Source organism: Pristis pectinata, chromosome 13 (assembly GCF_009764475.1).
Source record: "Pristis pectinata isolate sPriPec2 chromosome 13, sPriPec2.1.pri, whole genome shotgun sequence".
Taxonomy (NCBI): Eukaryota; Metazoa; Chordata; class Chondrichthyes; order Rhinopristiformes; family Pristidae; genus Pristis; species Pristis pectinata.
The window spans coordinates 25,415,239-25,432,270 of record NC_067417.1 but is presented as its reverse complement, the minus strand read 5'-3'; the positions used below and the strand labels follow the sequence as shown (position 1 = coordinate 25,432,270).

The 17,032-nt window shown below is 40.2% G+C and overlaps 1 protein-coding gene across 1 annotated transcript in view; it reads right to left on the bottom strand.

Moving 5' to 3' along the window:
• Positions 1-17,032, bottom strand: part of LOC127577345 (PH domain leucine-rich repeat-containing protein phosphatase 2-like) — a 98,571-nt gene that overhangs the window by 41,891 nt on the left and 39,648 nt on the right. The window contains exons 6-7 of the mRNA XM_052028471.1: positions 15,752-15,900; positions 500-646 (exon numbers count right to left, since the gene is read on the bottom strand). Coding sequence (XP_051884431.1) covers positions 500-646; positions 15,752-15,900 — 296 coding nt within the window. The remainder of the gene's footprint in view (positions 1-499; positions 647-15,751; positions 15,901-17,032) is intronic.

Here is a 17,032-nt window from a genome sequence, read left to right as displayed (position 1 = left end):
GATAGAGTTGGATGAAAAGGGATGAGAATCTATGAGGAATCTAAACACCAACATAGACAAATTGAGTAGAATGGCCTTCTTCTGCCATTGTCATGCAATTCAAAAAAAATGAAAAATGAGAATCAATAACTAGGAAAAATGGCACATTCTCAGGTTACATAATAAAATTAGGATTACACAATTATGGAAAAGAATTGAACAAACATAAAACTGGTAGATCCTGTTTCACGTTTTGGGTTCAATAAATTTAAAGATATTGTAAAGATAAAAAATAATGAAGGGAAATTGATGTGAGAACGGGTGCATTTTGCATCTGGTTATGCATTACTGGGCAAGTTAAGTGGAACTTGTGCAAACATTTCATTTGAAAGTTTAGGAAAGCATAAAACGGAGAGTCAAAAATAACCGTTTTCACCAGATGTTAAGCCAAGATGTGAATTATCATATAAAACAGATTGTCTGGCTTCAATTTGTAATTTTTTTTTAACGTAATACTTACTTATATAAGTTTCCAATCTCCTCAGGAATGCTGTGTATTCTGTTACAGGAGAGGTTGACTTCGGTCAGAGTTGCAATTTCACACAAGGACGCTGGAAATTTTGTCAGTTTATTATTCGATAGATTCAGGCTTTTCAGTTGAGTAAATCTATATTTTAAAAAAAGTTGAAAGGACTTAGACCCCAGAATATCCCAACAATCCACACTTATTTCTTGCCACCTTTTATCACACTCTATCATTTTAATCACATGCTTTTGATTGCTCTATTGCATGGCTCCAAAACTTTGAAGTCAATGGTTGTGACCACTGCCGTGCATTAAGGAGGAGTACTGTTATGGTCTCCTAAAGATTGTTTAACTGTGCAGGGAGTCAGAGCGGAATTTCCCAAAGATTTTAACAAATTGGCTCTATATTTCCCCTCTGATTGTTTCCTGCAGAATTATGATTGGATGGTGGCTGAATGGTACACACAGTTTCATTATCATCTCTATGGATTAAATCAGATTTTGTTTTCTCTTTTTGACTTCTGTGTGTTAAGATACATTTAGATGCATCATACATTCTGCTGGAGATCCTCACAATGCAGGGTCAACAAGGTGGCATTACAAAGGCATTTATTTCTAATATTAATTTTATACTGTGTCTGAAATTACATGAATTAATCAGCCAGTTTGATCCCTGTTGCAAAATTCCAGAGGATCCCTTAACAGCAGCCACTGCAAAAGCAGAAGATCTCACCAACGACAATGGGAAATATCATTACTTCACTTCTGACTGCAAATACTGGGCCTCTGTTTAATTCAGAATCAGAACAATGGAACTCAAGTTTTTCATTGTACCTGTATGTTACTGTACTTGTACATAGGACATTAAATCCGACTTGAATTGTTCTTACGATCGGGCCCGTTCTACTTTCGAATACATAGTTTTCACCAGAGTTGCTCTGCAAAACTATATTTTGAATAGACTTTATATCCTAATAAGACATTTGAACATATGAAACTAAAGAAGACGAAGTTATTCAGCCTCTCATGACTGCTTTAGATAGAAGCAATCATAATATGATTGAATTTTACATTCAGTTTGAAAGAGAAGAATGAGTCCAAGATTAGCTTTTTTTAAAAAACATAAATAGAACAGAGAATAGTACTGCATAGTAACAGGCCCTTCAGCAAACGATGTCAGTGTCGACAGTTATGCCAACACAAACTAATCCAATCTGCCTGCACAAGTTCTACATCCTTCCATTCCCTTCCTCAATGCCTTTTAAACATTGCTATTGTATCCGCTTCTGCCACTTCCCCTCACAGCGCATTCCAGGCACCTACCACTCTGTACAAAATTCTCATCTCATAAATCTCCTTTAAACTTTCCCGTTCTCACCTTAAAGCTATGCTATCTGGTACTCAACATTTCCACCCTGGGAAAAAAACTCTGACTTATTTACCCAATCTATGCCTTTCATCATTGTACATACTTCAGTCAGGTTGCCCCTAAACCTCCAGTGCTCCAGAGAAAACAATCCAAGTTTGTCCAACCTCTCCTTAAGGCTAATTCTCTCTAATCCAGGCAAAATCCTGGTGCCTTTCATCTGCACCTCTCCAAAACCTCCACATCCTTCCTACAACGCAACCACGAGAACTGCACACAATACTCTAAATGTGGCCTAATCAAAGTTTTATACAACTCCACATGACTTCATGACTGTTATACTCAACATGCTGACCGATGAAGTATGCTGTACACCTTCTTTACCCCCCCCCCCATCTACTTGTGTTGCCACTTTCAGAGAACTATGGACTTGTACCCCAAGATTCCTCTATACATTAATGCTCCCCAGGGTCCTGCCATTTACTTTATACTTTCCTCTTACATTTGAACTCCCAAAGTGCTGCCCATTACATTTGTCTGGATTAAGTTCTATCTGCCATTTCTCTGTCCACATTTCCAACTGGTCTATATCCTACTGAATACTTTGACGTGCATCCTAACTATCCAAAACTCCACAATTTTTGTGTCATTTGCAAACTTACTAATCAGCCCACCTACAGGTTTGTCCAAATCATTTATATAAATCACATACTACAGAGGCCCCAACGCTGAGCTTTTCTGGAACACCACTGGGCACAGACCTCCAGTCAAAATAACACAACTCCACCATTATCCTATATGGCCAAAGCCTATTTTGAATTCAGTCTACCAAGTCTCCATGGATACCATATGCCTTAATCTTCTGGATCAGACTAACATGAGGGACTTTGTCAAAGGGTTTACTGAGGTCCTTGCATACAAAATCCACTGCCCTACTCTCAGCAATCATGAAGTACATAAAGATGAGTCTGAAACTGGTTCAGTGTTCTAGATTTAGGTTCTAGTGGCCTACAGTGACCTCCAAAATTATCAGCAACCAACACTACACAAAAATAACATATTTCAACATATAACACATCTTGGAATGTTATATTCCAAAATATTACATATTCTGTGACCAGCAACTTCAAGCTAGTGCCGTCTATATTTAAAGATATAAGTATCAAACTTCTATTAGAAATTCAGTATGCAATCCAGGGCACTTGAGATACAAGCCAGATGGAACTTTATCAAATATGGCTCATTAACCTAAATTAGACTAAATCTGGAACCGTGTGCAGATGATCATAGGGCTTTAAACTAAATAGTAGGGGGTGGGTTCAACAGATTGGAAAAGTATGGATAAAGTACAATGGAAGGAGAGATAATTTACCAGGATGCTGCCTGGATTGGACAGCATGTCTTATGAGGATAGGTTGAGTGAGCTGGGGCTTTTCTCTTTGGAGCGAAGGAGGATGAGAGCTGACCTGACAGAGATGTACAAAATGATAAGAGCCATAGATCAAGAGGACAGCCAGAGACTTGTTCCCAAGATGGAAATGACTCATGAGGGGGCATAATTTTAAGGTGATTAGAGGAAAGTACAGGGGGGATATCAGAGGTAATTTTTTTTTTAACAGAGAGTGGTGGGTGCATGGAACGCACTGCCAGGGGTGCTGGTAGATGCAGATAATTGGGGACATTTCAGAGACTCTTAGATGACACATGGATGATAGAAAAATGGAGGGGTATATGGGAGGGAATGGTTAGATTGATCTTAAGAGTAGGTTAAGGTTAGCACAACATCGTGGGCCAAAGGGCCTGTACTGTGATGTATTGCTCTATGTTCTACATACTACAGAGTCATGAGAGAGGAGCTGGCCAAAGTTGATTGGAAGGGGACCCCAGCAGGGATGACAGTAGAGCAGCAATGGCAGGAGTTTCTGGGAGTAAATCAGAAGATGCAGGATCAGTTCATCCCAAAGAAGCAGTAGCATTCTAAAGGAAGGATGAAGCAACCATGGCTGACAGGGGAAGTCAAAGACAGCATAAAAGCAAAATAGAGGGCATTCAATATTGCAAAAATTAGCAGGCAGGTGGAGGATTGGGAAGCTTTTAAGAACCAACAGAAGGCAACTAAAAAAAACATTAAGGGGAGAAAAGATGATATGAAGGTAAGCTAGCCAATAATATAAAAGAGGATACCAAATTTTTTTTTCAGATTTATAAAGAGTAAAAGAGAGACAAGAGTGGACATCGGACAGCTGGAAAATGACACTGGAGAGGTAGTAATGGGGAACAAAAAAATGGCAGACGAACTGAATAAGTAATTTGTGTCAGTCCTCACTGTGGAAGACACCAGCAACGTGCCAGAAATTCGAGAGACCAGGGGCAGAAGTGAGTGTAGTCACTGTTGCTAAGGAGAAGGTGCTTGGGAAGCTGAAAGGTATGAAGGTAGATAAGTTACCTGGACTGGATGGACTACACCCCAGGGTTCTGAAGGAGGTAGCTGAAGAGATTGTGGAGGCATTAGTAGTAATTTTTCAAGAATCACTAGATTCAGCAAGGGTTCCAGAGAACTCGAAAATCGCAAATGTCACTCCACTCTTTAGGAAGTGAGGGAGGCAAAAGACTGGAAATTATAGGCCAGTTAGCCTGACTTCAGTGTTTGGTAAGATGTTAGAGTCCATTATTAAGGATGAGGTTTCGATGTACTTGGTAGCACATGATAAAATAGGCCGAAGTCAGTATGGTTTCCTTGAGGGGAAATTTTGCCTGACAAATCTGTTGGAATACTTTGAGGAAGTAACAGGCAAGATAAACAAAGGAGAGTCAGTGGATGTTGCTTTCTTGGATTTTCAGAAGCCTTTGACAAGGTGCCACACATGAAGCAAGATAGGAGGCCGTGGTATTACAGGAAAGGTACTAGCATGGATAGAAGATTGGCTGATTGACAGAAGGCAAAGAGTGAGAATAAAGGGGGTGCTTTTCTGGTTGGCTGCCAGTTACCAGTGGTGTTCTGCAGGGGTTGGCGTTGGGTCCGCTACTTTTCACGTTTTATGTGAATGATCTGGATGACGGAATTGATGGCTTTGTGGGCAAGATTATGGATGATACAAAGATAGCTGGAGGGGCAGGTAGTGTCGAGGAAGCAGGGAGTCTGCAGAATGACTTGGACAGGTTGGGAGAATGGACAAAGAAGTGGCAGATGGAATACAGCATAGGGAAAGTGTACAGTCATGCATTTTGGTGGAAGGAATAAAGGCACTATTTTCTAAATGGGGAGCGAATTCAGAAATCGGAGGTGCAAAGGGGCTTGGGAGTCCAAGTGCAGGATTCCCTAAAGGTTAACTTGCAGGTTGAGTCGGTAGTAAGGAAGGAAAATACAATGTTAGCATTCATTTCGAGAGGACTAGAATTTAAAAATAAGGATATAATGCTGAGGCTTTATAAGGCATTAGTCAGACCACATTTGGAGTATTGCCAGCAATTTTGGACCCCATATCTAAGGAAGGATGTGCTGGCATTGGAGAGGGTCCAGAGGTTGTTTACAAGAATGGTCCCAGGAATGAACAGGTTAATGTGTGAGGAGCATTTGATGGCTCTGGGTCTATACTCACTGGAGTTTGGAAGGATGAGGGAGGAATCTCATTAACACCTACCAAGTATTGAAAGGCCTGGATAGAGTGGACATGGAGAGGATGGTTCAGTAAAGGGAGAGTCTATGACCGGAGGGCACAGCCTCAGAATAGAAGAGTGTCCCTTTAGAACAGAGATGAGGAGGAATTTCTTTAGCCAAAGGATGGTGAATCTGTGGAATTCATTGCCACAGACTGTTGTGGAGGCCAAGTCACTGGATGTTTTTAGTGGAAGTCGATAGGTTCTTGATTAGTAAGGGCATCAAAGGTTACGGGGAAAAGGCAGGAGAACGGGGTTGAGCGGGAAAAGGCAGGAGAATGGGGTTGAGCAGGAAAAGGCAGGAGAACGGGGTCGAGGGGGAAAAATAAATCAGCCATGATGGAATGGCGGAGCAGATTCAATGGGTGAAATGGCCTAATTCCGCTCCTATGTCGTGTCTGATCTCTGCGCACACAAAATACAGTATCTTGCTCCACTTACACCATATTTCACTTCATTTGCAATTCCATTTTCAAAGTCAACCACATAAGTAAAACTGGATTCCTTTGCCCTATGACCACATTCAAAACAGAAGCTGGACCGACTGTCTGATCTGGATGGTATTCATGCAGCTGTCCTATGATGTCTTGTGGTTACTGCAACAAGGAAGAGGTTTCAGGTCAAGAGGCATAAGCAAGTGTAGACTCAAATTAGGGAAGTGAACATTAATCCCTTGAAAAGATAGAGGCCATACTAGCCCAGGGGTGGAAAAAAAACATTATATTGACCTCAGATCAAAGCAAAGTCTGGAAATGGGCAAATAAGGATTTGTATAAAATGTTTATATATGTTGTTAAAATCTAGCGAACAATACTATTATCTAACAACGTACAAGACCCAATGATAAGAAAGTGAAGTGAACCAAGACCATTTCCTGAAAATTTCCTTGGCACTGAATTAGTGCTCTACATATAACCTAATTTTCTTGCTATTTCACAGATTTAACATATTGTACATCAAAGATATCACTCAACTCTGAATCTGGACCAACTCTTTTCTAGATCTGTCTCCATGTCAGGAGACAAATTATCTACTGGCATTCATTATAAACCCACAGACTCCCACAGCTACCTCTTCCCACCCTGTCTTTTGCAAGGACGTCATCCCTTTCTCCCAATTTCTCTGTCTCTTACCCTTACCTTTCGCCTTACCAGCCTCTGCATCCAGCACATAATCTTTTGTTATTTTAGTCAGCTGCAAAGAGATTCCACTACCAGCTATATCTTCTCCTCCTCACCACTTTCTGCCTTCTGCAGGGACCTCTCCGTGACTCCCTGGTCCGCTCATCCCTCCCCTCCCTGACCCCTGGCACTTTCCCCTGCAACAGGAGGAGGTGCAGCACCTGTTTTTGCACCTCTTCCCTCACTACCATCCAGGGTCCTAAATAGCTCTTCACATGCACCCCCTCTACTCTCATCTACTTCATTCAGTGCTGCTGACATGGCCTCCTCTTCATCAGTAAGATTGAGTGTAGACAAGGCGACTGGTTTTCAGAGCACCTGCGCTCTGTCCACAGTGGCCATCCTGAACTCGCAGTTGCAAGCCATTTCAATTCCCCTTCCCCCTTTGACCTGTCCATCCTCAGCCTTCTCAACTGCCTGGGTGAGGCCCAATGCAAACTAGAGGAACTGCACCTTATTCCACTTGGGTAGTCTACAGCCTAACAGTATGAATATTGAATTTTCCAATTTCACGTAACGTTTCACCTCCAGTTACCTCCTCCCCACTCCCCTCCTGGTTCCACCCTCCCCCCTCCAGGTTCCACCCTGCCCCTTTTTTGTCTGCCTCGATCCATCATCTGCCTGCCTCTGTCTCCCAACTCACCACTCCCCTTCCCCTACCTAGCTTGATCTATCCATCATCCTTCACCCCCATCCCTCCCCCCCCCCCCCGCCCCGCCCCTTGGTCTGCCAGTGTCTACCTCTCCAGGGAGTGGTGAATGGTGGCCCCTGGTCTCACCACTCCCCCCCCCATCCCTTTTTATACTGGCTATTTCCCCTCTCATTCTTAATCCAATGCAGGGTTTTGGCCTCAAATGTCGACAATTTCTCCCACAGATGCTGCTCAACCCTCTGAGTTCCTCCAGCAGATTGTTTGTTGTGCCAGATTCTAGCATCTGCAGTCTCGTGTCTCCATAATAATCATGCTATGGCATTGTATTTCAGAGATAAATAATCCATATCCTTAAATTCAAAATAATTCATTTTATTTATGGCAGCAACTCACTATAAATAGGTGCAATGAGGTACAGGTATTTTTGGAAAACAAAGCAACAAATAAGCATGTACGTTCAACCCAGTCTTTAGCTGACATTAATTTGAAATGCTAAAAATATATTCTTCCCAGCTGTTCTTTTACTGCAGAGTTATTGCAAAATGAAATGAACAATCTTTCACTTCACAACTGCATTAGTTAGGCAACAAAAATCAGCCTTTGTACTATTGAAGCAAATCAAAATGTAATCTTTCCTATCAAGGTTATAAAGTCTGGACTTTCACCCTCAGCATTCGTGACATATTTTACCCAAAGTCGTCACAATCTAGAACAAGTGAGAGCATGGATACTTTCAGCAGATTGCAACTTCCAATTCCTGGTGATTGGTATGAAGGTAATTTCTACCTCACAATCATTACAACAGCATATCAACATGGCGGCGGGGGGGGGGGGGTGGGGAGGTGGTGGGGCGAGTAGGGGCAGTCAAGTTCAAGGACATATTATCATTAGAAAATAAGATAGGGAAAAGTAGGAAAATAACTGGAAAAACTTCTGAGGGACATGACTAATCTACACTTGGAAAGGCAGGGAGTAATCAAAGATGGTCAGCATGGTAATGTGAAGGGAAAATCCTATCCGACCTTTTGATCGAATTTTTCCAAAAGGTAACAAAATGTATTGATGAGGGCAGTGAGGTTGATGTATTCTAAATACACTTCAGTACAGACCTTGACAAGGTCCCATATGGGAAACTGGTTATGAAATACACAAAATTATGAGGGGCATAGATAGGGTTGACGGTAAGAACCTTCCCCAGAGCAAGTACGTCTAAGATTGGAAGTCACAGTTTTAGGGTAAGGACTACGAAATTTTCAAAAGATATGTGGGAGAATTTTTCACCCCAAGGGTGGTTGGAATCTGGAACCCACGGGCTGAAGGGTTGGTACATTTAAGTATCTCTATGAGCACTTGAATTACCAAGGTAAAGAAGGATATGGACTGAGTGCTCATAAATGGGCAGAGCAATGGCAGAAGTAATTTAATCCCAATAAGTGTGAGGTGATGCACTTTGGGAGAATCTTGGTGTACAAGCCCAAGGATCCCTGAAGTTGGCTACTAAGGTAGATAAAGTGGTAAAGGTAGCGGATGGGATACTTCCCTTCATGATACAGACCACAGAATACAAGAGCAGGGAGGCTCTGGCACAACTAATTGATTACAGCACAGTTGGAATATTGTGTGCAGTTCTGGTCACCACACTATCGGAAGGACAAGACTGCACTGAAGAGGTACAGAGGAGATTCGCGAGGATGCTGCCATGGATGGAGCTTTTCAGTTATGAGGAGAGAATGGACAGACTGTTTTGTTTTTGTTTGAGTGCAGGAGACTGAGGGTGGACTAATAGGGAAATACAAATTTATGAGGGCAAAGATAGAGTAGATAGATGGAAACATTTTCCCAAAGTAGAATGTCAAAAACTAGCAGGCATAGCTTCAGGGTAAAGATTGACAGGTTCAGAAGGGATCTGAGGAAGAACTTTTTCACCTAGAAGATAGTCGAAATTTGGAACGCACTGCCTAAGTGGATGCTAGAGGCAGATACAACAGTTAAAAAGCATCTAGATGAGCACTTGAATCACAAAGGAAAATAAGGCTGTGGACCATATGCTGGTAAATGGGATTAGTATGTATAGGTACTTGATAGCCAGAATGTACATGGTTGGCTCAAGGCCTTGTTTCTATGCTACGGGACATTGACTTTGTTTCATGCTGAACGCAGAACAATTTTTGATCAGTTGTCAATTGGATCAGACCTTGTACCTTCAAATCTGGTTAAAGCCAGAAAATTATGCTGAGCTGGTGTGAGTTTCAGAAGAAGTGTAGCACCATGAAGGTCTGATATGTACAGCACTTTGAAATATAAAGTGTATGCTAATCTGTTGTGGAAGAACTCAGATCCTGCAATGCATCTCTTTTGCAGTGATATTATCCGAGGTACTGTAAATTGGAGAAAATCCATGGTGGGGATTCAAATAGAAAACAAGCTCCCGATACATCATGAATTTGATTGATCATTCTTCGCTCCCAATTGAAAATACATTAAGATTTTAAGGCTCTCCAAAATATAAGTTGAAACATTAAAGTTGTTCTTATAACTGAACCAGGTTTATAGGAACTTAAAGGAACTAGAAGTTTATATAGAACCAGAAGTTATTTGATTTATTATATCCAAGATTGCGCTGTGATGTGATCCAAAACCCCTCTCACTACTGTTCCCTCTCCTTAGCCCTGTATCTTCCTCTTTGTTTGTAGTATTGTTGAGTAAGATGGTCTAAGGTTTAAATCCAATGACAATGAGAGGATGGCGATAATATTTAGTGTGCACTTTGGAGGGGAACCAGCAGGCAGCAGCATTCCCTGGTGTCTGTTGACTTGTCCTACTTGATGGCACAGGTCGGTGATTTGGATGGTATTGTTGAGGAATTCAAAAGCAGTGCATTTTGTGATGGCACACAGCAGCCTTGTTTCCTGAAGGGAAAAATGCTCATACTGGTAAATAGAGTGTCAGTCATGCAGGCCATTTGCCCTGGATGATGTTCACCTCCTTGGGGTTGTTAGAGCTGCACTCATCCAGGCAAACGATGAGAATTCCATCACACTGCTGTCTTCTGGCTCATAGATGGTAAAATGATTATATGGAATCATGTGTTGAATCACTCACAGCTGCTTCTGGCCTGGTCTTGTAGCCACAATAGTTACATGATCACTATTGAACTCAAGATGTTGAAGGGGGTGGTGGGTGATGAACTCAGTAATGCTATTAAATGCGTCAAGGTTAGTTGGACAGATTCACTCTGGCTGGAAATGGTCATTGCCTAGTGTGATTCAAAGGTTACTTGCCACTTATCAGCCCATGCCTGAATATTGTCTAGATTTTGCTACATGGAGGAATCAGCTGCTTCATTTCTGAGGAGTTGCAAATAAAATTGAACATTCTGCAATGATTAGTGAACAGCCCCACTTATAATGGTAGGTCACTGATGATACAGCTGAAAAAGGCACAGCCTAGGACTCCACCCCAAGGTATTTCTATAATAGTGGCAGTAATTAGCCAGATTTATTTTATCTTGTTTTTTGTGGACTGGACACATACTTACAATTTTTGACATTGTCATGTAGATGTCAGAGTTGTAGCTATAATGGAACAGCTTGATTTAAGGCATGTCTAGCTATGGAGCACGTCTTCATACACTAAAACTGGAACATTCTCTGATCCTATTACCATCACTGTATCCAGCATATTCCACAGTTTTTTTTAAATAACATAGAGACTACATTGAATTGGCTGAAGATTGGCTTATATGATGGTGAAGACCTTAGGAAATAGTTAGATGAAGAAGCTATAAATGCTTCTATCTTGCCTTGGCTCTCATGTGCTGACATCCACCATAGTTAAGCATAGGAATAGTTTTGGGGACCCTTCTTCCCACTAACTGTTTAGTTGTTCACCATTTATGACTTTGTAGAACTCTGATCTGATTCAATGGTTGGTAGATCACTTACCCTTGTCTTTCACAGCTTAGCACACATGCAGTCTTGTGTTACAGCTTTGCTAAGTTAACACCTAATTTTTAGGTTTACCCTTCTATAGTCTTCATTAATCCAAGATTGGCTTTACGGTAATGGCAGTGTAAGGGATATGCCAGAACTTGCAGATTGCAGCAGAATACAATTCCGGTACTGCTGATATTTTGATCTGTTAGAACAGTTCTGAACCTATGCTATTTAGCTCAGCAGGTTGGAAGGTCCCATTGTGTGGAGATAGGACTTTGTCTCTAAAGCAAAAGATGCAGTGTTCACATCTGTGAAATTTGCAACAAGCTGAATGGTGAGAAGATCAAGTAGAATTACCCCCAATTTGGTTCATGCACCATCTGCAGCAGTTCCAGTCTGGAAACTATACCCTTCATTATTCCTCACCTCAATAAGTGGTGGTGGTACAGAATTAATCAGTTGAAAGTCTCCACCCAGAATACATTCTGTGCCTTGATGCTATCAGTGATTCTTCCAAGCGCTATTCAACATGAAGCAGTATTAACAGATGAGACAAATGGCACCTTTCCTCAGCTAGGAAACCTCCTGTTGAATACCACTTACCATCTCTTATGAGCTGTGATCTGCTGTTATGGGATCTCATATCAAATAGGTGGACTGTCAGTGCTATTCTTTTCTGATCATACAACACTATGCTCTGGTGATTCTGACCTATTACTGGAACAGGATATGTTCAGGATTACAATAGTGGAATCTGGAATGTTGATTGAGAGTTACGCATCTTTGAGTACAACTTTGTTGGGCTCTTTCTTGATTGACCTGTGGGACAGCTCTCCAAATTTAGACACCAGCCCCGAGAAGTTTGTGAGGAGGAAAGTTGGACTGATGTGTGGGGGACCTTGACTTTGGTGAGTCTACATTCAGCAGGAAAACAGATAAATTTTGGAATACAAGGTAAATAGCAAAATTCTGCCATTAACAAAATTAAGTTTAGCATTGCATTACATGTATGAGTCAAGATTGGACTCATAAGCCACTTGAGAGCCCAAAAATAGATCAACGAAACGAAGACCATCATCCTCAACCTCGACGGATAGCCATGACGACTTGTATGATGGAGGTAGCAAGCCAAAAGTTATTGCTTATGCAATGGATCTTGAAAGTGCAGCATTGAACAGATACAATCCAATTAAACAACAAGATTAGTAATCAGCAAGCATAACTGCAATTGTTGGGTTTCTGTTCCATGTTATAACACAGAAAGAGGCCATTTGATCCATCGGGTCTATGTTGACTTCCAACAGAGCAATTCCATCATTTCTATTCCCTGCCTCCTTATTTCCTGACAGCCCTGCAATTTATTCTCTCTCACATGCCCACTGATCTTCTTTGATTCTTGTTACCACTTACTAAAGGGTAATTTAAAGTAGCTAATTTACTAACAGCATATCTTTTGGGGCATGGGAGGAAACTGTAGCACCCAGTAGAAACCAATGCGCAAGCTCCACAGACAGCACCCAAAGTCCGGATCAAATTGTAGCTCTGGGTCAGCAGCACTAATTGTTGCATCACTGTAACTGTCATTGACCAAATGAATGCTTAAAAAAAAAATCATTATTTCCCTAAGTCTTTGCATAATTTTTGATAAAATCTGTTCAGAACCATGTTCAATAATTAATGACTAAACAACAAGTACAGATCATTACTAGCAGAGATTTTTGATTAATAATTTCTCTGCATCCTGGAAAATAGACACTAAGATAAAATAAATAGTATAAAATGGATCTCCTAAGGGTTACAGACTTTATTACATAATTGAAAAGGTGTGGGCTGCACATTTTGGCAGTGAAAAAACATTGAAAATAGATTTAAGATTTCTCCCTACTAATAAGGGTACTCTGTGTATTTTCTTCACTCAAAGTGGTTAATTTAAGTAACTTTTCTCCCCCATCACAAGAAAATCACGTTTGACAAATTTGCTACAGCTCTTTGAGGATGTCAACACAGAAATACTGTATTTGGTTTTCCAGAGTACATTTGATAAAGTGACACACAAAAGTCTCATGTGCAAGGCATTGGGAGAAGTATTTTAACATGGATTGAAGATTGATTATCATGTAGAAGACAGAGTTAGAATAAATGGGTCTTTCTCAAGCTGGAAAGATATAATTAGAGGGCTACCACAAGGATCAGTTCAAGGCCCTCAGTTATTTACTATATACAAATGAATGACTTGGAGTGGGAAGAGTAAGATACCCAAGTTTGTGATGACGTGAAGATAGATGAGAAAGCATGCCATGATGAGAATATGTGGACTGTGCAACAGAAGGTAGAATGGCTGAGTGAGATGGCTAGAACTTGGTAAATGGAATTTAACTTTGCAAAAGTGTGAGGTCATGCACTTTAGTAGGAGGAATCGAAAGGCAGACTATTTTCTAATGAAGAGAATTGCAAATGAGTGGAGTACAGAGGGATCCAAGTGTTCTTGTTAACATGTTGGTGCAGCAGGTAGTTGGGAAAACAAATAGCATATTGACTTTCATTACAAAGGGGGGGGTTACAATCATAAAGGCTATTTGTGATGCAACACCTGGAGTACTGTGTACAGTTTTGGTCCCCTGATTTAAGAAAGGATATATTAGCACTGGAGGCTATCCAGAAGATATTCACAAGGCCTGTGTTGTCCTACCACAAGCGGCTAAAAAGTTAGATCTGTAGGGGTGATCATGTATGTTATAAATGAAAGATGCTGGGAGGGTACGAAGGGTAGATTAGAGATGTTTTGACTAGTGGGAGGGGCTTGAATGAGGGGACGTCAATACAAGATAAGGGGGTGGTCATTTAAAATTGAAGTGTGTAGAAATTTTGTCTTGAAGACAGTGGTGAAACTCTGAAATGCTCTATCCTGGAGGGTGATCACTGGAAGCATTTAAAGAGGTAGATAAATTTCAGTGAATTGAGGGCAATGTGGAACTGGCACAGAAGGGGAGTTGAGGTCTGAGGAAGACCAGTTGTGATCATACTGAATAGTAGTGCTGTATTACAAAACCTCCTTCTTGTTCTTGTGGGTTTCTTTGTGCTAATGCTTCAATGGCCACCTGTTTAGGGTGAAATTTGAACAAATGTCCAAAAATATAAAAGTATTTAAGATGCCAGTAATTTATATATTTATCAAACGTCTGCAGGAATATGTGGTATTTCAAAATTAAGCTTAAAATGCTCATGATTCCGTTACATTTTCATTTTGTGAAAACATTTTCAGAACTGCTGTTTATTTAAACTTACAATATTTAGTGAAAAACAATCATATGAATATATTACAGAATATAGAATACACCTCAATCGATAGTAGTGGGACAGCAGGTAACATACATTTTTTTGTGATTACTTAAGAAAGAAATGTTTCTTTTTTTTGATAACTAGTCACTCAAAGAAGTTAATGTGCTGGATTCCAAGAATTATGGGGGGTAGGGGGGAAGAATTTATTAACAGTAACACTTGACATACTCCATGATGCTAAGCAGACTTTCAACAGCCTCAAATGAAAATGCTGTCACACGCTTTTCAAATGTAATGCAAGTCAGAGGCAATCCTCATGAACTTTATAAATATGGTTACATCTCCTTTATAGTCCTGGACTCATATGTTCAACTTAAAATGGAAAACAAAGAGCATATAAAAGAATTTTTAAACAAATACTTGGACTAATTTTGTTTTAAACGCCTGAATTAATGAATTACTCATGAAACCTAAATTTTAGTATCCCTGCACATACTATTGGACTTGTTTACTAAATTTTGTGTTTTCCTCTCATTTTCAGCAAGTACAAGTTTTCATTTTCAGTAAATGTATAACTTAATATAAACTTAAACATAACAAGGCTCCAAACCGATTCTAGCTTCAAGTCATCAATGAAGTCACATTAAAATTTTCTTTTACAAATAAAGTGTTTTTTTTCTAACCATTCCGTAGTTTTGAACCTCCCAAAAGCAAAGCAGATTTGTTATTCACCCAAATAATGTGCCTTCCATCTTGATATTTTTTGTGAAAATGATATTCACTTGTTGGCTTTATTAGTAATGAAGTTCAACAAACTCTAGTAAATTTATATCTGCCTTGTTATTACACTAATATATGTACATCCTAAATTATGTGGTGTTTGGGCATGTGGGTTCAAATTTTCAGCTAAATACAGAAAATGTTAAACATTTACTTGTCACTGCATCAAAAAAAACTGCATATTTAAAAAAGGTAGATATTTTGACCAGTTCTTATTTTAATCTCCAAGCACAAGTTGGGACAGCACAGTGACTTAATTCACACTTAACAGTTGACTGGACCAGCAGTTCTTTATCCCTTCTCACCAAAAGGTGCAACATATTAAGACTGGCAAAGAAATGCTGAATACAGTATCATAATGGGACAACTGAAAAAGCCCACTGAAATATTTAGATACCTGTTAAGGTTGCAGAGTCCAGCATCAGCATGCATAAAATTATGCCGTAGATTAAGATGCGTGATATCTTGACTGAAGTAGAGATACTCAGGAAGTTCCTCAAGGCTGTAACACGACAGATCAACTGTACCAATTCGCTGTGAGACAACCTGCAAGTAAACCAACCACTACTTAGTTGGTGCCAGTTGGCACAGATAAGTAACAGTAGCTAAAATAAGAAATTGGACTAACAGTCTGACAAAATAAAACAGTCTGCAAGGTTCAAGTGAGTAGTTGGCAGAAATAAATGATAAATACACTTGGGAAACCTGAGGGTTAGAAGATACTTCCAAGGGCAAAAATGGGCAAAAGGAGCAGGAGGAGAAGCTTCCTCGATTGCTGGAGATTCTCTATTCATAACTGGACAAGTAACAAAGACGCATCAAATGAAGTGGACAAAACAGCAAAAAGGAAGGAAAATAGTAAAGTTAACCATATCTAATGCTGCACAAAAGTCAAGAAAGACAAGAAGGATTGTTGCGTGGCTCCTTGTGCTATGTGACTTTCATTGCTGTGATGGGTGGTAACCTCATTGGACAAGTAGGATTGGAAGCACAGATGCTGTCTGCATCAAAGCTTCCAAAATATTGAACAGATAAAGAGACTGAATAGGGTGAGAATATTAGTATTTTTCACATTTATAGATATAATAAAAACAGAAAACGCAGCAATGTTCAAGATGTCAAGCAATAATTGTGGAGAGAAACAAGGTTAACATCAAAGTTAATAGGTTTCATTAGAATTGCCATAAAGCTTTGATGAAAGGTCAGTGATCCAAAATGTTAACTCCTTCCCTCCCTACAGATGATGCAAGACCTAATGAGTAATTCCATAATTTTCTGTATTTACTTCAGATGTCCAGCACCCACACTACTGTGCGTTTACAACTAACTATAACTATTTGACCAGTTGACTATGGCTTCAAATTGGTGCCTTTGTAATTACAGTGTAGCGTGCCAGTGACTCTTTCAATCGTGGACCCACTGATGTAAACTCCACAGTACTTGAGCCAACTCATCTGAGAAGAGCTATCTTTATGCACCCTTGAATACTTCAACATTTATCCCTCGAGGAACAGAGGAGCTTCCAATTCAGAACACTTGAGTTTGTGGTAATTAGCTCCTTGATCTCTTGTTCATTCTCATCACAGCAGGCTTGGTTCTCTTTGGCAGACAGCCAAGTCAGTTCACAGGTTCCAATTATGATGGACTTCAGGGCAGCTCTTACCTGTCTATACTGTGT